Source organism: Anguilla rostrata, chromosome 7, assembly GCF_018555375.3.
Source record: "Anguilla rostrata isolate EN2019 chromosome 7, ASM1855537v3, whole genome shotgun sequence".
Taxonomy (NCBI): Eukaryota; Metazoa; Chordata; class Actinopteri; order Anguilliformes; family Anguillidae; genus Anguilla; species Anguilla rostrata.
Window position 1 is genome coordinate 46,120,831 of NC_057939.1, and position 22,184 is coordinate 46,143,014.

General features: G+C 44.7%; 1 protein-coding gene across 2 annotated transcripts in view; it reads right to left on the bottom strand.

Moving 5' to 3' along the window:
* Positions 1-22,184, bottom strand: part of kcnq1.2 (potassium voltage-gated channel, KQT-like subfamily, member 1.2) — a 132,310-nt gene that overhangs the window by 25,654 nt on the left and 84,472 nt on the right. For both annotated transcript variants that reach the window (XM_064344702.1, XM_064344701.1), the window contains 4 exons: positions 16,022-16,097; positions 15,268-15,362; positions 14,152-14,192; positions 12,882-12,943 (listed from right to left, as the gene is read on the bottom strand). In XM_064344702.1, the coding sequence (XP_064200772.1) occupies positions 12,882-12,943; positions 14,152-14,192; positions 15,268-15,362; positions 16,022-16,097 (274 nt within the window). The remainder of the gene's footprint in view (positions 1-12,881; positions 12,944-14,151; positions 14,193-15,267; positions 15,363-16,021; positions 16,098-22,184) is intronic.

The window sequence follows — 22,184 nt, forward strand, 5'->3', positions numbered from 1 at the left end:
GTGCTTGATATTGGCAGATACTGGGACACAAAAACAATTTTTTTAAAGTACAAGAAGGGTAGGGGAAGAACATAATGTCCCACATTCAGCTGTGCTGGGGCAGGAGGATGGAAAAACGTGTGGTGCACATCACGTGTAACAGTGTCTGACGAGGGCACGCTAAAATCAACAGACTAAAGCAGGACTGTGATCAAGGATTAGGCCAGAGAAGCCTCCAGGTGACCTTTGACCTCTTCATCTTCCGCATATGTCATATCACATGGGGGTGTCTGTCCATGAGGTTGGGAATGAATGCAGACTGAAGGCTGGAGGCCGTGCGCAAACGAGCGTTTACAGACAGCGGTTAACCGACCACCATTACTGACGCTAACCCTGAAATGTCATACCGGGGGTTTTCTCTCACAATTAAAACTGCTGTAGAGGTGAAGAAAGCACAGCACTGCTAAATAAAAAGGCAGGCAGATTCAGAGCATTCAGAAGCAGAGCTTAATGCATTACACTACGCTCCAATAAAGTAACATACATCACAAGGAAGAACACAGTAGAGGAACGACTGCATGTCAACAACGGCAGCGATCGTATCCTCAGATTACTGTGCTATTTCAGTCTTCCCTCTTCAATTGTATTTGCATATAATAGTAATTCAAACCTGCGAGTTTCCTAAATACCTTCCAAGCCTCGGAATCGCATTCGAGCGTATCGTTGGAAACAAAACAACATTCAGCCCCAAACAAAAAAAAAAAAAGAAAAAGAGGGAAAAAAAAACATGGCCCCTCCCCTCGTATTCTCTCACGTGTGGACAGTTAATGAGTGACAGGAGGTTAAGAATGCCAAATGGATAACCCGCTCCGTCGGTTACTGAGTTTATGACCTGCGATGCACTCCATCGCCCTGTTAATTGAATAACTCGATCCACCGGATTTCCCTCGTCACGCACACGGCACTGAAATTCCCGAAACGGTAACAAGTGCGGGTCGGCTAGCCGTTCGCGAGCCGTACGCAGGTGGGCACGGAGCAGAGAGCCTGCTGCTCTGACGCTTTCTTTGTTTTCTCTGGCTGCTCAGAATGAGAAAAGGTTCCCCTTTTAAAAAAAATAAAACCACAGTAATCTACAATGGCTTTCATCTTAAATAGGTCAGTTCATTTTGAAACAAGTGATTGCTTCACATTATGCAATGGTGCTGATAGCACACAGTTCTTTAGGAACTCCAGATTACGACGTTATCTGACCAACTGTTTTCCTCTATGGTTAGGTTGCTAATAAAAAAAAATGCTTGCTCTGGACAGAAGTATGTTAAAGAGATAAAATCATCTTTAGCACATGTTGTAAAAGAACCAAGGCTTGAAAAGCAGTCTGCCAGACATGATTCCATCCAGCTATTATAAAGAGAAATAGACTTATGCTCAATAGTCCGATCACTCTTTTTCAAAAAGAATTAACGGTGGGTAAAATGAACTAACCCAAAAGAATGAGGAAAGCTTCTTGTTTGGCTTAGTCTTTTTTAAACTACCCAAGTAAGAATCCCTATATGTGGGCCTTGAAACTATTTTAATGAAATTTATTTAGCCGCTTAATAAAGCCTATTTGATTCTAACTTGCATATTGGTAAATCTGACAGGGCTGGTAGTTCATTTTCCCAACATGGAACAAAAATGGACAAATGTTCTTTACACCAAGTCATACAAAAAAAAAAAAAAATTAATCTCCCCAGACGCTGGAAAAAAATATCGCACTACCACCGGAGTAGATTCTACTTTTAGCATTTTTCACGTACATTTTTCTTTTTCTGTCCCCGCTCCGCCCCTCAGGTTTACCGCAGGCTAAAATAAAAGAGGGCCGCAGTCAGACGAGCGGTAATTTTGCGCGTGATGAAAGAGGCAGGCGGCCCTGCTGTGTTTAGCGTGCTCCCCGTCCTCCTCCTGGGCGCGCCGCCGCTAATGGGATAATACCAGAGTGGGCCTGCCGGGCCCGGACAGACAGGAGCCTGGCTAATGTTCAGTGGATGTTTCTGGAGGCCCGGCACGAAACATCTAACCTTATCTCCCTGAGAAAGAGAGAGAGAGAGAGAAAGAGGGGGAGGGAGAGAGAGAGAGGGAGAGGGGAGATAGAGAGAGATGAGAGATGGGAGAGAGAGAGAGAGAGAGAAAGAGAGCGATATGGCGAGGGAGAGGGTGAAAAAGGGAGAGGGAGAGCGCAAGAGAGAGAAAGAGAGAGGGGGGGGACTGCCAAAACCACCACCCACTCATTACTGCCCCTGCCCACTGCTCAACCGTTCCACTAACCCTCCTCCCCCAACACAGCGACATATTTAATGACACCAGACTATTATGGTGCTCTTTTGGCTATTTTTAGGAGCACCACTCACCAGAGGTAAGGATAGGCATTCTCTGGATCTCTATGAATGGGAGAGACCCACAGAGCCACAAAATGGAGAGAGATTTTGCAATTACCACAGCAACACACACACACACACACACACACACACAATTAAAGTGTTCTGAATAATAATACTCGGACAGCTCCATACAGCTTTATAATTCAATTTAATCTTTAATACATTTGTATTTTTCTATGTACATATTTTAGATGTTCTGCTCTTTTTTATTTAGGTTTTAGGTTGGTTACATGTCTTCCCAGTGACAGCAACACACACAAATAAACAGATGTGTCTGCAGTTGCAGGTGGTCTAGTCATTGTGTCATTGTCTAAGAACCAAACGGGCAAGACTGGGTCCACAGGCTTGAAGCTGTGGCAACACAACAAGGAAGTGAATTTTCAAACACCATTCCATCACCCCCACAGTATTAGTCATTCCCTGGGACGACCATATATGGAGGCAATGTGTGGATGGCCTGATCAATTTCATCATCCTTCATCATCATAGGCTGTACGCACAGCCGCATTAACCAATCGCACGGGCGCACTCGCATCAGCACATGGGACCAGGGTGTGGTCAAAAAGAACTGGAATGAAATTGAATGTGGACTGCGGTCCAGTCTTGCAGTACGGTAAATCCTGTGTCATCATGTCATTGAGTATCACACCGCGGATGTAAGTTCTTCACCGTTCTTTGGATCAGACGTTAGGCTGAGGTCCTGACTCACTTCAGTCATTAAGAGCACTTTTTCAAAGAGACAGGGTGTTAGCCCCAGTATCCTGGTCAAGTTCCCACAAAAAAAATACAGATCCTAGGGATAACTTCTGCTCTGGCCGCCTAATCTTTCTCGCATCTGATTGGCTGCACAAGCCCATGCACTCCCCACAATTTAGATTCAACCAGGTCACTGCCGAAGAGAATTCTCACATGACCCTCCTGGTCAAATAAAGAACAATAATTTGCAGGTTCAGGGATGGGTGTCATGGTTACTTACTGACCACATTTAGTTTTGATTTCAGCGCTTGGGAAATAAGGAGATAGGTAGGAGTGTACAGCTTGGTGTTAAGCACATTGGTGTCATAATCACATGAGCATGACCTTGAGAGAAAAAGCACCGAAGAGCCATTTTAAGCCTTTAAACACTCAGCTGTGTCAACACTCCATGGTGACTCCTGAAGTGGCGGGGGAACAAATCAAATAATAAACTCATCCAATGAAAACAAGATATCATTGGATGGCAGGTACAATGGAAACATGGGTAGCAAGTGAAAGGTTATCCTCAAAGCGTTTCATTCTGAGATGCAGTGAACAACAGCGCTTGATGAACATGTACTGAACATCTCCTGAGCATTTGATGACCGTCTAGTCAGTGTTTCACAAATGTTTGTTGAGTGTTTGTTGAACACTCTAGCAGAGCATACAGCACCCCATTCTGCACAGAGCAAGGACAGTCTTCTTCTTCTTCTTCTTCTTCTTCTTCTTACTATTATTATTATTATTATTGCTGCCTTCTTCTGTGTACAGGTGCTAGGCCAGATGGTTTTGTTTGGTTTGTGACATAAAACAGAGAAAATGGCATTTTTACATCTTGTACTCTCCAGAGAGTGTCTGTGTCACAGCTGTACACCCCAGCCTACAGCGAGGACACCGCCCCTCCACGCAAGACTCCAAACAGACAAGACAAAGGCTACAGTTGTTATTCTAGCTGTCTCTGACTCTTTTGACCATATAATCTCTTTGGGTGGAGCGCATATCCAGTTACCAAGCAACTCCTGTTTTTTTTTTTTTTTGTTTGTTTTGTTTTGCTTCGCAATTAGCTTCGTTCGCCGTTGCTTTAAAATTTCGACGTCATTTTCGCTTGTATATTTTTTCTTCGCTTGCCTCTTCTTTTTTTCTCTCACACGGACATTGTCGCAGAAGCACGACGCAGAGTAACACAAGTGGCAGTTAACTTGCAGGGATTGGGACAGACAAGGGGCCCATTAAAAATAGAGGCTGATTTCATTTCATTCCCTTCTGTGTTTATCCAGTAGGCTGGAATGTTTCCTCATAGATCTCAATGGCTGCCGGCATCTATTTCGGACTATTTGGGCAGCGATTCAGCGTGTATTTTGTGAAGGTATTTTCTCGCTGGCAGCACCAAGATGGAATTCCAGACGTCTTCCCGCTCGCCAAGGAAGCAGACAGCGATAATAATGTTTCTTTGCTTTTTTTTCAATGACTTCAGGAATTCAGGGATTCTGATCAGAAGAACTACTGTCATTGTACGAAAGACAAAGTGTCACGCAGTGACTATGGGAGAAATGCTTGCTATTGGGTCACGCAGACAGTGTAGGCGGAATATGTCTGATTGAAATAAAACAGTCCAAACGGCAGTCACAACAAGTAACTACTGTGCATACTAAATATGCGAAAATTTAACTCCACCAATATAGTAAGTCTGAACATATAGAGTTTACTCATGTGGAGAAAATGTATTCACTGCCATATATCAGGAATCAATTCAACAATTTTGATTGTAACAAATAATAATAATACATTTTAAACACATGAAAGCTTCTAAAAAAACATTTTGTATTCATGCCATTTTTGAAAATATATTGAATTCGTAAAACTGAAAAATGGAAAAATTCTGTTAAAATTGAAGCAACAGCTTTTGAACTAAACTGGTTTTTGAACTAAATCTTTGAAACAAGTTTGCTTCCCCATTTCCACCAACCACAGCTGAGAGAGCCAGCACTTAATCCGCAATCATCCTCTCCTCCGAGTTACAGAAAAACGCAGCATTTCTTCCCCCTTCGCAGAAACACAATGGCGTGACTAGAGCAGACCACCAGAATTAAGCGAGTGAAACGTGTTTGCGAATGAAAAAGAAAAAGGGGGGACAGAGTTAGGGCAGAGTTGAGGCCGGGGCGGTGATTCAGCCCCCGTGCGTGCAGGCTCAGTGAATGAGTCAGCGCAGGGAGGATGTGAAGGGCGTCGTCGGGGACGGCGAGGAGCGGTTGTCAGGGACGACCATGGGTCACTGTCGGAGGTGACTCCCTGCACCTGTGCTTCTTCGCGAGGGAGAGAGTGTGCAGATTCAGCTGTCCGAGGTGCCCCCCTCCCCCCCAGCCCCATCTTGTCTTGCTGGTAAAACTGCTAAGGGGTGGTGGGTGGGGGGAGAGGGCTAGGAAGTTGGTAGGGGAGTTTCCAGCTGAGCTAGCAGTTATCCACTTATCCAAGTTTAAGGTGATGAATGACACCGTGACCCCACCCTGAGAGCAGATAGCAGAAGGGCTGACAATTTACAAATAAAATACATCTGTTTTATACGTACACAAATCTTCCTCTCACACACACGCACACGAACGCACACACACACACACAAACATAGGCACACACACACGTAAATGCACCCACACGCACACATACAAACGCATATTCGTGCATTACATAACTAAATAAATTGATAAATAAATAGATAAATAAATACATTCATTTAAATGTACTCATTTATACAGATGACCCTCCAGGATCAGTGGCTGCACAGATTGGCTGGCCCCAGCCATGACAGCAAGTCTGTCTCTTAAATGACTGTGGTATGATTTAGACACATATCCCAGCATGCTTCTCTCCTCCCCGTGCCTAATATCCTAGCATTCTCCTCTCTTCAACATGCCTCATATCCCAGCATGCCCTTCTTCTCCTGGAGCCACTGCTCACGTCCCACTTTATCCCTACGGGGCATTACACGCTGTAGGCTGTTCATCAAGTTTAGACAAAACTGTATAACCAATCGTGCTTTAATAGCCGCAGCATATTTCATTCATGGAATGAACACAAAAGTATTAATAAAACAGATAGAACATACGGTATGAAAGCGCCAGGAGGGAGTCCTATTTTACAGCGCTCAGTAAAAACACTGATCTGATCCACTTTCAGTGGCAAATAAAGCTGATTTATGGCAGGTTTAAAAGAGCAGATTAGGTGCTTCTCCTTATCGCTTTAACTTCTCAGTCAGACAAGACAGTCAGACTCATTTATCTTCCCCTTTCCCCCGCCCCCCCTCCCACCTCCCTCCCTATCTCCCTCAGACAGAAGGCATGAGGGTCTGTCTGTCCGTAAAGCACGAGGGTTGGGGGGGGGGCACCTGAGGCCGTTCCGAACAAGGGACCAGACGGTCACGAGACGGGACGCAGACGGACAGATAGAGCAGGAAAGGAGCAATAAAGAGGAATGAGGACGTGACAACACGCGGGAGTCTCATGAAAAGACGAGGGTGACTAAAAAAAAAAAAAGAACAAAAAAGAAGTTTTTTTTCCCCCAGTGGCTTGCAGCTAGCTGTGTTCGTGCCTAGTCACACGCTGAGAAACATCACACGCAGTTTCAGACGTCGGGCCAGAATCAGGCCGGAATCCGGCCGTGTGGACGAAGCCATCTCCAGCAGTCAGTCGGACCGGAACCGCGCGCAGTCTGAACCGTGGAACCACGCGCGGTGAGGGGCACGGTTGCTGACTAAATGCTTGAGAAAAAGGCGAGAAAAACGTGTTCAGCATAAAGGAAATAAGGTTTTCAGAGGCCTGTAGCAGAGTCACGGATTACGATTATGAGCGCTCACTCAGATCGTCTGGAAATGACATCAGGTGACAACGCTCACTCAGATTGTCTGGAAATGACATCAGGTGACAACGCCCTCTGGCCATTCTGACGCTATGCTGTTCAATTTCAGCTTTTTCAGAGCACTTCTACTGAATTTCGCCTGAAATAATCCTCCATTTTAAATGAACCCACTTCAGGTCGGGTCTGTGTGCAGAAGGACAGAAAGAAAGAAAGAACGGAGGGAGAGCAAACCAGAGAGGACAAAGGAGAGAAAGCTCTGTCAGAATTTTAAAACCATGGGGAGGGGGCATCTCTGTCTAGAACATTCTCTCGCCTCCTGATGGCATGCTGAGTTTCTGCGGGGGCTATAAACCAGGCAGGAATTAGGAACAGGTGCGCGATAAGACGCCATCGGCAGCTCTTCCTACACGGTTTAGACGCAGAAGTGCTGACTTCATTTCACGGGTCGCACTGCTTTCACTTTTCCAGTTCAGAGTGGTGTCGGTGCTGGAGGAAAGCGGCACATTTCTGGTGAAATATTTTCAGGCAGGTATAAGCCGTATTTAAGCATACGTTTAAATTCGAAAGTACAGCAGGAATTACAAAATTACAACACCGAATGGCCCTTTCATCGTAGTCTGGTAAAAAAGCAGATTTATGGGTATAGTGCATTTACAGGCTCCACTCAGGTCATGTATAAGCAAGGTATTCATTTCACCCATTCATCTCTCTCTCTCTCTCTCACTCTCTCTCTCTCATTTCTGGGTTCCACTCAAGTTCAACATCATTATGCTTTGTAACCAAAGGAGAAAAAAAGATCACTTAACCGCAGTAAAACAGGCTGATTTAAATGCTGCTCAGAAGTATATGGAACTTTAAATCTGCAGAAGTACAGAACGTGAAAATTATGTTATGAGACTATTTTTTTTTTTTTAAAAGGGCCTGTATTTCTCTTTCAGTACACTGACCTGCACTTGAACTTTTCAGCACGCGCTCCAGTTTTCTGCATCGGCCACCCCATGCAAAAGTGCAAAATCAGCCTTTTGACTCTGACAGAGCGCGTTCAGTCCCTGCAGAAAACCCTTACGTGCAGCATGCAGACATCCTGGCTGCAGCGGTGGCCAGTGCAGCCGGCAGACCTGCATCACTGCGCATATGCAGCTGCAGCGTTGCCGGGCTTCAGTCAGCAGGAACGGCCTCGCCACACCCCGCACATAATCATCCGCATGCCATTTCTAAGCTCACTTTTAGTCCTTCATATTTTTATTATCCCTGTGAAGTCATATAACACAGTCATATTTACAGCACAATCTGACAGGCATGCAGATTACGGACAGCTCATTTTGAATTAAAAACACCATAAATCACAAAACCGATTTTTTTATGGTCGTGCATTTTGTTTGGTGACACTGTCCCATTGCAGATTCCCAGGGATCCGTGGGAGTGTTTTTCCGGATTCTAGCGCTCCTGCAGAGTCGCTCGGAGAGGAGTTTTCCCTTAATGTGTTAGGACAGGATGTGAGTTTGCCGGGGGAGCTGCGATCACACCGCACGAGTGTAAAAGAGCTTTACTAACGAGTGTGCAAGGATTTATGGGATACGCGCAGACAAGGGATGGGGAAACACACGTGTGCCACACCATAAGGTCACGGTCAAGTGAGTCATTTTACTGACGCTCAATGAAAAAAAAAAGACATATCATATGTGAGTTATAGCATAAATTAGCTGTAGAAATGAGTTATTGAAATGGTTCCAGCTGATTAAATCAATCAATGTAAGTTCGGTATCAGGAGAAAATAATTGTGACACACATGAGCGGAACATGCATTGTTCTTTTAGCAGAAAAACACAGTTTTTGTAAGATATCAAGAATAACTTGCTCAGCAAGCCAGTTAGTCAGAATCTGTGAGTAAGTTAGTCACACTCAGTCGGTCAGAGAGTAACTCATGTCAGGATGCAGACGTCGATGGCGATAGTGAACAGCTCAGCAATCGAGTCGGCATTCCCCGGCCACTCGTTTTACCAGCACAGAAAAAGAAGGAAAGGGAACAGACTTTGGTGGTGTGATTTCACACCACAGATAACATTTCATTTTAAAGGCTATAGACATGTCACAGCCATGGACTTTGTAGTGGTCACCCCCCCCCCCCCCCTCGCCCCCGACAGAGCGTGTCCTTCGGCAACCCCAGTCCGGAACATCCACAGCTTGTCCCCATTATGACATCACAGTTACAGACAAGCTTCGGAGCTTCAGTCTGAACCTGAGACAGACAGGGTCACTGAGCTCACTTTGTTAGCCAATGCAAAATGACTCGCAGATGTCACACCATAAACATCGACCACGAAACAGGAACTGTGTGTGCCGTGGTTCCGTGTGTTCCAAAGTTCAAGGCTGCGGGAAAGTACTGTACATCTTTTTTTTTTTTTAAATGACACAATTTAGCGCTCATTTACCGCTTTTACACAAGTTTCAAAAAGTAATACTTCCTTAACTGCATAGAAACATTACTTTAAACACTCATATCGAATCGCTGCAATCTGCACATGATGGGGAATGATTTTTCCCCTGAGTGACTATTAAAACAAAAGCCACACGATATGTACTAATCTCCTGCCCTTGTTGAAGATGAAGTGTCAGCAGCAAATATTGACACATTGGCTCTCAAATGAAGCCCAGCCAATAGGGAGAGGCAATGAATGAAGGATATTCTCTTTACAACAGGCTCTCCTCTCCCTAAAAGCAAATGCACCATCAGGCACTGTTGACACGCAACAACCTTGCCTGCGTCACACCAACACATGGACACAAGCCACCCGGTCGGATTCTCCTTCTCGTATGTTGGATTCCCAACTCCAAAACTGAAGGGGGAAATCTTCCTCATATGAACCAAATATGAGAAATAAATATTTGACCAATAAAACCAATAAAAAAGATACATTACTGCTATTGTTCTTGTCTGACAAGCATTGTAATGTGATATTTTAATGGTTGCAATAACCTACACTGGATTTCTAATAAATTACAACAGTGTTTTAGCACTAGTATGACTCATGTGGAGGCATTTCTGGTTTCTTGAATTGCTCGCTCTGTTAAAAGAGAGTTGGTTAAATTAATGTTATGTAATGTAACCGCTCACCCTTTCCAGATCATTTATTGATCGTTACGCTACATGAATATGCCAAATATGGCATTTATTCGGCTATTATTAATGTCGATTCCCTCGAGGTAGTGCTGCAACGCTTGCACAGTTTATGCTGTTTGCGTCTGGCACTGTCTGACACAGAAACACGATCTATCTTCATATAACTGGTTATAGCATTCAAGCTAATCTGCCCTCTCCCTGTCAAAAAAAAAAAAAAAAAAGAAAAAGAAAAAAAAACACATTAGCTGGCCGAGTGGCTTTGTCACGGTGGTATAAATCACTGTCCCCCCGTGCGACTCGACAGACATTAACAGGGTATCACTCACTGCGCCGGGCTGAAAATCTTTCAAAACTCGCACAGGGGGGAGGGGAAAAAAAAGAGAGAAAGATTAATGCTCCTCTGGAAATTCGGAGGAAAGAAAAATCCAACTCCAATAAGCGCGAGTCTGTCAGGGAGCGGCCCATTGTCCGAGCCGGGCGAGAGCGCCGCGGACCTCCGCGCTCCAGAACAATGCGGAAGGCCGACCGAGGCGTCCGCTCAGAGAAAAGAGGGGCACCCCGGTACACACACATCCACAAAGGGGGGCGCGTACGGGGCGCTTGATTAATAACCCTGCGGCGCTCCTCCCGGGGGCTCCAGCTCCGCGGGTTCCCAGAGTTTGGGCTGAGGGGGGCGGGTGGGTGGGTGGAGGCTCACTGGGGAGATCAGTGGGGTTCTCCTGGATGTATGGATCCCCACTCCCTGGGGAGATCAGTGGGGTTCTCCTGGATGTACGGAACCCCACTAACTGGGGAGATCAGTGGGGTTCTCCTGGATGTACGGACCCCACTCCCTGGGGAGATCAGTGGGGTTCTCCTGGATGTACGGAACCCCACTAACTGGGGAGATCAGTGGGGTTCTCCTGGATGTACGGAACCCCACTTCTCAGCACTGATCTGAATGGGTCCTGAGTCATCGCTACACACGCAGTAATATTTCAGGGCATAAGGAGACAGCCTGACATCTGTCGTTCAGGAGTGAAACTGAGAGAACTGTTTCAATAAATCTCTGAAAATACATTGTACACACACAAGCATACACACACACATGGGTACAACAGAACTACTATTACAACAAATATCATAAGGCAGACTGCTTTTATTTTTTTGCTTTGGCAATGTTTAAAAGCTGGTCAGGGAAAACTTACGTAAAGGAACAGCGATTGGGTCGATTTCCCCCCTATAGCTGATGTTAGGGCGGTTGTGTAATCATGGGAGGAAGGCCGGTTCATTGCAGCCGTCACATCCAATCCACACACCGCACAGCCCTGCCGCGTTTTATGGTAATGTGTGCCAGGCTCTCGTTTAAGGCCGAAGTTACGCGGCCAATCGGGAGATCGCAATCGCCCCACACGCGCACGCACGGCCAATGAGCCGTGACGTTGCCCCGCGAGCGGTTCGATGCGGTTCCCCTTTAGCCTCCAGAGCGCCATTCCAGCCACGGGACACTTCCTGTACTTCTGAATGCGTGTCCAGGAAGCCTCCTGCTATCCTGCCCTTTCAAACGCCACTGATAAAAAGCTCCTTCAGAAAGCAGAGGTGAACTGAGACGCTCTAAACACAGGAAGGCATAAATAACTGGTGAATAATAAGACTATGACTATGCAGGATGGTGGGACACTGTACTGGACACTTTCATGTCTGCGAGAGGCTGCATGTTTCACTCCTTTAATGATAAGGCAAAATGTGACCTTCAACATTCGATGGCAAACGGGTAAGAGGGGCCATGAGTAACACACACACAAGCACACACACACAAACACAGACACACACACACAAACACAGATACACATGCGCACACATACAAACTCAGACAGACACACACACAAGCACACACACACACACACACTCAAACACAGACATACATGCACACATATAAAAACACAGACAGACACACACACACCACACACAAGCTCAAACATAGACAGGCAAACATACACAGATGTACACACGCACACACACACGCATACGCACTCGCACACTCGCACACTTACTGAGAAACACACTTGTGTGATGCGAACCACTCCCCTCTACTAAGAACCATGGCTGACTGGCTTAACAGAATCCTCCCACAAAACACAGCTGGCCTTTATAGACCCATTTGCTGAAAGCCTACTTTTTGCACAAGTTATATATATTTTTTCACACTGGGTCCCCCCTTTGAGAATGTAAATACTTCAGATCTTTCTAACCAATCTTGACTTACTTCACTCCTGGAATGGGAATGATTTTCCTAGTTTTACGAGGCACTAATTCAGCTTCTGACATGTTTTCTTTCTTATTTACTTTGGGTCAGAAAGGGCCAGCGTTGGCACTGCTTTCTCACTTTCACATCTAAATGAAATCTATATGAAAAGTTTCTTTGGGAATCTCTTTGGGACGAGAAAGAACAAGAGGAACATTTCTATGGTACTGAAAACACTGAAAGTCCCAGTTGAAGTGCTTGGTGGCTCTTTTAAAAGGCATGTTTGTGCCCAGGCTTTGCCTCTCTGACAAGAGAAGCAACTGAACAACAAACCAAACAAACTAAAGAATAGAAAAAGATGGCACATCGTTTTCATAGAATGGGAAGTAATTCAAAGGCTTTGGAGCTGAATGCAAAGCCACAGCCTGCCTGACATACTGTATTAATGTCTCTCACATACATATAACACATACTGGTAACCAGGCAACCTCAGATACTGAAATATCTCCAGCAGGTCTGACCAATTGCAGTCCTGGAAAAAACACCGCTTTCTTACCTTATCCTCCAATCGGATCAGCCTGGCTCCAATCGTGTAATATTCCTTATCGACACCTTTTTCTAAAAGGGGAAAATAAGGGCAAAAGATGATGTGATGCGCTCTGTAAGGAATATATTTTGTTTAGCGCTAATGATGAAGAATTTTCCACTAGGACCAACAAGGTCCACCCATATTTTTTTCACCATTTTGGACGTTTTTTGGCGTTGATGTGACACTCGACTCATTGCTTCCCATGCAGCTATTATTATCATTATTAGCAGTAGTAGTAGTAGTAGTAGTAGCAGCAGTAGTAGTAGTAGTAGTAGTAGCAGTAGTAATAGTAGTAGCAGTAGTAGTAGTAGTAGTAGTAGTAGTAGTAGCTAGAGTATAGTAGAGTAGTAGAGTAGTAGCAGTAGATAGTAGTAAGTAGTAGCAGTAGTGGTAGTAGTATAGCAGTAGTAGTAGTAGTAGTAGCAGCAGTAGTAGTAGTAGTAGTAGTAGCAGTAGTAGTAGTAGTAGCAGTAGTAGTAGTAGTAGTAGTAGTAGTAGTAGTAGTAGCAGTAGTAGTAGTAGTAGCAGTAGTAGTAGTAGTAGTAGCAGTAGTAGTAGTAGTAGCAGTAGTAGTAGTAGTAGTAGTAGTAGTTGTTGTTGCTGTTGTTGTTGTTGTGGTAGCAGTAACTGAGCATTTCACAAAACTACGTCAGATAACTGCTGGCTGACTTTTTTTTACAATAATAAAACATTATAATATATATAAACAACATAAACGTAACAGCTGTCCGTGACTGCAGTGACCCAGCTGGCTGACTTTTTTTTTACAATAATAAAACTGAGAGATGTGCGAGGTCCTTATGAAAACAGCAGCTGCCCGTGACTGCAGTGACCCGGCCGGCTCGCGAACCGAACCGTTCATTCGGATTCTCAGCGGCCGAAGGGGACCGTAATCCAGTTTGGGCCGACGTCGAGCGCGTTAAACAGAGCCGAAGCACGTGCAACTGATCTGGGTCTCAGACAGGTCCGTAATCGAATACAAACGTCCCGACGTGTAACGGATTAACCGAGTTAGAACAGAGGGCCAGCCAAGAATGACACTCACAAATGCAATAAAGAGAGGGGTCTACACACACACGACACTAGGCCGTAGTGTTCTGCAGCGAGCGAGAGTGCAAGAGCGAGCGAGCGAGAGAGAGAGAGAGAGAGAGCCAATCACTTCTCCTGAGGAGAAACACCACTGATGCTCAGTGCAGTACATCCACGGAAAGGTGAAAGGTCTGTCAGCCATTCTTACCTGGTAGAAAAATTCCCGGTTTTCCCAAAGAATGGTCCAGCCTGCCGGAAAAATGGAAACGATTAACCTGTTAACCGCCACATGTTTAAAACAGCAGCTCAAATGCAGAGAATAATACACAGTATTAAGAATATCACTAATTTACTTTGTGGCTCAAAATGGCTTCCTTTGTTGTTATTCATATATATGAATGTGCTTTAATGGGTTCAGCTTTAAAGCTTTGTCCCAATACTAATCAGCATCCATTAATATAACACCCCTGGATACAGAATACTGTCAACAACTCCTCAAAAAGAAGACTTTGGAGCCAGAATTCCCATAATGCAATAGTCCATTATGTTTGAAAATGAAGAACTCAGTCATTTAATAAGTGTAAAAAAATATATATATATTTTGAAATGGGAACCAGCTAAGAGGTATTTTCTGAATTTTTGTTTTTTAAACAGTTCCCATTAACACAGGAAGTTGCAGAGATGCTGAGGTGCTATCAGACATACGGATCTGAGCAGGGCCAGTGAAGCACAGCCCCCCATAACTGTGTACGAATCCCCATCTGCAAACATCTGTATTAACATGCATTCATTTAGCAGACCAGACTTATACAAATGTAGCTCGTACAGACTTAGCTCGTATGGTTTAGGTTTGACAGATAGATTTAAAAATGGACTGAAACACACGTGAAACAAGTGTTTTTAATGCTGAAACAATCATGTCAGGCATACCGTGTCACACTGAAGAAGAAATTTTAATATACCAACTCTTACTGCAGGAATAGTGTGTAAGAACCTATTTTTATATGGTCAATGGTAAGAGCACAAGTAAACCCTGCTTCACAAAACATTAAAAGCAATGTTACTCATTTCGTCATAATAGTTTTGAAAGATTCATTTTCATGAATTTACAAAACTGTTTTGCAAAGAAAATAGCAATGAAAAGTTAAGGACAAATACTGATTGAATCAAGGCCCTTCCTCCCAAACAGTTTCTACTTCTTTAAAACTTGTCCTCAGATTTCAACAGCCATTCAAACAGAACACGAGGAGGCTGGGAAGCTGGCAGCAGACAATGTAGGATTAAATATTAAACATTGTTAAAATGCGTAAGTATGGAGCCGCACCTCCTCTGCAGCTCCTTAATGCGGACCGTCATGTTGAGGTGACCCTGGGAGTACTGCTCTATCACGTCCCGCACGTCGTACGGCTTCCTCGCTTGCTGTGTGGAGAGTGGAGAGAGGTGATGTCATCGAGGTGATGTCACCTTTGTGGTGCGTTAACACCCACCTCTGATAACACACGACAGTACTATATAACACTTATTTAAACAAAGGTGAATTATAGGTATAAATAGATATGAGAAGCATTACAGGTATGCAAAGGCGGGAGATGCATTATACAAACAAAATAAGTAAAGGAGGTATATTACGAGTGTAAAGCAGGTGTAAGCGGTATGCACAGTAGTTATAAACAGTCATTATAATTATATAAAGAAGTATTTAGAGCAGGTGTAAACGGTATGTACAGTCACTATGAACAGTTATTAGAAGTAGATGAAGCAGTTTTGAGAGGTATTCAGAGCAGGTGTAAACGGTATGTACAGTCACTATGAACAGTTATTAGAGGTTTATAAGGCAGGTACTTAAAGGTACTTAGAACAGGCATAAGGCACATATGAGAGTTTTGGGGAGAGGGTCCCAGTGTGGCATTGGGGGACCTGGATTTCAGGCTTTGGGTTCAGAGCAGACGGACACGGTCTCAGACTCACGGCAGAACCCCAGCCACATGTATCTTCCCCCCAGATACACCCCCACCCTGATACACCCCCACCCTGCCGCCGTACTGGATGGTTTATTGAACCCATTTCCCATCTCGTACCTGAAATTTCCGCCGGGCCACGAAGTACTGCATTCTTCGGATAACTTTGACCGCTGATCTGTGGGCGTGGGACAACCTGGGGGTGTTTTGGGAGGGGAGGGGGGTGAGGAGGATGAGAGACAAGGCAGCACCACATGAGAAAATGTCCCGTTCGCTCCGCTACCACGGCAACCCAAATTGCCTCCTTCCCCGGAGAGCCGAACATCTGTAAAATGACACGCTCCCAGCGGCACCATTTGTTCGCTTCGCTGGGTTTTTTTTCCCTTCTTTTTCACAAGAAAATACAAAAAACTTTATCTGTGCCACGCAACCGTGAAACTACACGCATGCTTCTGGGGAAAATAAAGCCTACAGGCCGGTCATCAGGGGAGAACCTGAGGAAAACAGAAGATGATGGACACGCTGTGGCATCAGAACCTTTTTTCTGCTTTTAACAAACCTGAGCGTTATTTTATCAGTCCCAGTGACTAAACAGTGCATGAGCTAATTTGCATATGTACTTAAGTTATTCTCATTCATTGAGCTCAGGAAAATGCACAAAAGCTTACTTACTAATTATAATATTAGCTCATTGGGATTTTTTTCCAAAGCCTGTTAACCCAATTTTTCTATCCATTTCCCTTCATTTTTCTAAGTAGAATAGTTTCAGACAAAAAAAAAAAAAAAAACGGACAACACTGAGATCCAGAATGCACCCTGTTCCCTTCCGACTGTCTCTACACAAACTGCAAACTGGCCACAAAAAATACCAACATCAGTCCGTGACATCTGTGCAAATCAAAGCTCGCACATTCCCATGGGTAATTCCCACTGGGGGCGGCTCTTGTGTTCCTAATTGACTGGTGTTGGCAGGATTACGAGGATAGACATATTTGTACATATTATTACATATGCTATAATACTATCCAGACCTCCTCCAGCCAGACCTCCAGAAAATTATATGCTTGAAATACTTTAACCCTTTAGGCACCTGTAGAATTCCTGCTGCTTGCTGAACATTTTTAAAGACACTTCTTCCACCCGATATTCGGAAAAAAAATTATTTTGACTGTATGAACATTCTTTCACATGACAAACATATTGGTTAGTAATATATTTGGTCGAAAATTCTGTAGACATTTTTTTTTTCATTTTATCAGAATTTAAAGAGTATTTGCAATTGACCCAGGCCAGGTATTTGATCCAGGCCTGGTACCAGTGAAGAGCTTTGTGAACGTGTGTGTTACCCCTTGGCCTAATATAATACTTTACAAACAAACTTTGCTAAACAGAACACCAGAAATGTACCACATCTGGCTCAAAGGCTCAGAGACACTTTGAGCCAGAGCAAATTTTCCTCTTTAATAAAGCACCACAGAATACTCATACTCATGCATGCACAAACACACACACACACACTCGTGCACACATGACACACAGGTGCGCGCACACACACACACACTCGTGTTCATATGACACACGGGTGCAAACACACATACACACACACACACTTAAGCACACACGACACACGGATGTACACACACACGCACGCACGCACATGCACACACACACCCATGGTTTGCTTTCCGTTCTTGCTGCTGTTAGCGACGCGACAGTCTCAGTTTCTCGGCGAGAGGTACGGCCGCTTCGTCAGAGATCGCTGCAGAAAGTCCCCGTCTCCGCGCGAGCGCTACATTTGGACCCGCGCCAAACCGCCCTGCGCTCCACAGCGTGGGCCCCGCTCATGCGCGACCGGCCTGGAGCCGCGCTGGGGCCCCCGGGGGCCGCACGAGAGCTTGTTCGGAGGACCGCGAACGCGGCTCCACGCCTGCTCAGCTAACGCAGGACATCTCAAGAACATTAGAGAAGCATGTCAGTTTGGCTGTGAGGCGACATTATAACAAATGTTAACCCCCAAATAGACTCAGAGCACAGTTATTCACATGTGAGGTATAAGAGACGGAAAAACATTCCATGTATTCCTGCCTCTCGCCCGTTGTATGCTGGGATAGGCTCCAGTACTCCCCGTGACCCTGCCCAGGATGAGTGGGCATAGATAATGGATGAAGGGATGGATAGATGGAATGATGATCCAAAACTTTCAGGGAATATTCAGGGAACCAAAAACTGTTTGTTGGGTCTCTGCCCTGGTCTCCCCAGCAGAAGCTGTTTATGAACCAGGGATCAGAAACAGATTTCATTCAGTTTTGTTTTTCACTTGGAAACAACCAAAAACTGCTAGTGTGACAGGAGCAGAAATAATAATAATGAAAATCTCTGGGCTCATAAATACATTTCGTTATCAGACATGAAATTATTTTGCAAATACACACTGATTGCACAGAGACGAGAGAAAATTTTAAAAATCTGAATGTGAAACAGAGATACAAATAGGAAAAATATAGAGTTCAAACGATTCAACAACTGTAGAGACCATAAAGGCGCTTTTAGCTTCGTTTGAATGCTTCACGCCATGAGCGACAGCATAGGCGTAGATTTTGGGGGGGGATGCAGGGATACGTCCCCCTCAATATTTAGAACACGTGCATTTGTCCCCCCCCCCCCAATAAAAACATGAAAGAAGCATAAATTCCACCATAAGTTGATACAGAAAAGGCACAAACTGGTGCATAAAAATTCACCAGAATGCAGGAAATGAAGCGTTTGACGCTCAGAATTTCCTGGGTGCGTCAGGAGATGAATCACTCGACAATGAGCGGTGCCCCGCGGAAAACGGATCCCTCGCCCCGTCGGTCGGCCCCTGCGCGCGGCTCGGCGGGCCGGAGTTGTTTTGACTGCGGGCCCTCTCGGGGGTTTCAGAGAGAAACGGCTTCCCAGCGCCGGCCCTTTCGCGGAATCAACAACTTAATTAGAGGCCCGGACGGCGGGAGCGCGCTGGGTATGGACGCATAACGCGCGCGGACAAAAGGGAGCCTCAAACGAGTCTTTCCTGTTTCCAACGTACACGAGGAAGCGCGAGCGAGCGATGCAAATCTCAGACAAAAACGAAGGAAAAAAGAACAAAGCAGGACGCTTTTTTTTTTGTTTTGTTTGTTCTCTTTGCCCCCGAAGTTCATGAAAAGACGTATTGTGTTGGTTGAAGATTTACCGTAGCGGACAAAGGCAAACACATGACCTACATAAAACCACGCTGGGCTGCGTGGGGCAGTAAATCAGATACAGTTCCTCCCTTCACAAACTAGTTTTTTTTTTTTTTTTTCGGTACATCTCGTTGAAAGTCTATTGTAACAAAACATCTTATTTAAGACGAGCCCCTGTTGACATCAGCCTCTTCCACAGAGAGTGTGCAGCTTAAGGCTCCCCAGATCCGCTGACTGTTTTAATAGCTCAGGCTTGACAAACAGGCCTCCCAGTGACTCAGCTGAACCGTTTGCGTTGAGTCGCAAGCTCCGCTCCACCAACGGCCACGCGTCCACGGAAACGCCCTGCTGCGTCCGAACAGAAGTGTCGTCTCGAGTCAACGCGGTGTTAACGTCGCGCGGGTTCACCTGGGCTCTGTCCAACACCGCGTAATTCCACAGCGTAACAGAAGCGACGCCCTGCCGTGTCCATGAAAGGCTGGTATGACAGCGAAGAAGGAAACCGGCACGATTGCTATTTACACAAACGCAAGTCTGACTCACTTGACTTCTATGGCTCGATTCAGTAATACTTTGGCCCTATCAACCTGTTGATCAAAAAAAACAAGGTTAACCAGTCCTGGGGTTCAGAAAATCACGTTTCCACGAAACATGTTTGTGTTTGAGCCAACGCTCTTTGTCTTGCATTATGTTGAAATATTCTAGAGCGTTGAATATGCTTATGTTGTCACTTTTTAAAACATTACATTATAGGCATTTAGTAGACACTCTAATCCACAGCAACTAACACAGCATTTACATTGTATCCAGTTAACAGCTGGATATACACTTAAGCAATGCAGGTTAAGTACCTTGCTCAAGGGTACAACAGCAGTGTCCAACCTAGGAATCAAACCTGTGACCTTTAGGCTACAAGACCAACTCCTTACCCATTATAGTGCACTGCCAAACTACAGGCCCTGTCCCTGAACACTCATCAAGCAAGATTCACTTCTAATTCCAGGGAGATTACATTTTTTTAATTTTAACCAACAAATAAATTATATAAACTGATGCTTATTTTCCTCCCCAGACACAGTTTTGCAAATTCATTTGAGCCATCACTGGACTCATTACACCACAGCTGCACAGTAAAAAAAGAAAAAAAAGAAAACTTTATTCTGGAAATGGAAAACTCATTTGAACTTGATGACTAATGTTTGTTAAGTCCAGGCCATCGCAGTGTGTAAAGAAAAGTAAAGATTACCTACTAAAAATTCTAAGGTCACAAGGAAGTTCTGCCATAGGCCTTTCAACCTGACCTTTGACCCTGTTCTCAGGTTTTCAGATGTCACTGACTGTTGCTCTTCTGTGGTTAAAGTGTCCCAGAGTGACCAGCGGCTTCTTCTAACCTAAACTGCTCTGAAGGTGGGATATCCACCTTCCCCAAAAGCCCTTAAACAAGGACAACACGCCCAAGTCCCTCTCCATAGAGCCATTTATTCATTTCTATGCATCTATCTATTTACATATCATAGAGCATCAGTTATACATTTTTACCAGTATGTCCACATTCTCAAAAGTAATTGTAAACTAGCTGACCAAACAGAAAGCTCTGTCTGCCTCCATCATGTAAAATGAAACACTCCTTGTACATAAAAACCTGTGTGAATAACAGTGTTCCTTACACTGACATATATAGAAGTATCAAAAGAACAGAGAAGTAGACTTTTCATCTGGACAGGTAAAAGTTGCCATGGATCGAGTGGTTAAGTGCACTGAGAAAAAAATGTGCAGACGGTTTTTTGGCGTTTAATATAACCGTTCTGAGATTACTCTGAAAACTAGATAAACAATAATCTCACTTTCCCGTCACAGTCTGAGGAAGACAGACGCTATCTTGAGTGGACAGGCTGATGTGTTTCACGTTAGTCCATCTGAGTACAGCCAGAAGATAACAGGATAATGTTCTTATCTTTTTTCTCTCTCTTTACTGGTAGCTGGGGGTGAGGGCGGGGGAGGGGTCACCACCACAGCGATACCGACCTAAGCAGGAAATGAAACAAACCAAAATAATTTCGGCAGGGGGTGGTTAACGTTTAACTCCTCTGGTGTGTGGACCGTATCGTGGGTGTTAATGCAGTCACAAAGAGAACAGATCCTGCTTTTTTTATTTTGACAAGTAGACAGGCAAAGAACAGGCAGATCATAGGCAGAACGTAGGCACAACGTAGGCAGATTGCTGGTAGAACGTAGGTGGAGGGCACCATAGGATCCCTGCAGCATCTACAGCCCCCTTTGACCCCCACCCAAAAAAAAAAAGACTTCCTGAAACGCACTGGTCTGTTTACAATTAAAACTATGAGAAACACAAGCTCTTATTTGCCGTCTGATGCATTCTGAATTCACGTCCCAAGACGCTGTCGACGGCAGGGCGAGTCGAAGCGGCCTTGATCTGAAGACATTTCAAGCAACGGCTCTCACCCCAGCAGCTAAACAAGCAGATCAAAGCGAGACATTAATAGCCAGCAAAAAAAAAAAAAGAAAAAAGAAAAAAACGAGCTGTGTCATTTTTTCCCCTCTCTCTCTCGCATCACGCTCTTTCACCACAGAAACGGCACGCACATCTGCGACACATTTATGTCTCCCGTACGTAGTGCGAAAACAGCAACACACACACGCACACACACGCAGACATGCGCGCACGCACGCATGCACACACAGCTCTAAGCTACAGTAAAAGAATGCTGCGGTTTACTGGTAAATGGCCATTGTGCTGGTGGGAAACTGAGAAAGAAATGTCCACAGACAAATGGCCACCTTTCGGATATGACTAAAATACGAACAGCGCATTTGATTTATGCCAAACAATCTGCGGGTGCCAGGGGGGGAAAATTACTCCTGTATGTGAACTGTTCACATAACAACAGTGGAAAGAACGTGGCATCGTTACGAAAAATGCACTGCAGATAATCTCCACAACACCCAGAGTTCCTATCATTTCTCAATCACAAAATCAAAACAACTTGTGGTAAGCTGAGAGTAAACCCTGTTAGTAATGAGGATTAAACATATAAGAGTACCACTAGCCACTGTTAGCGAGT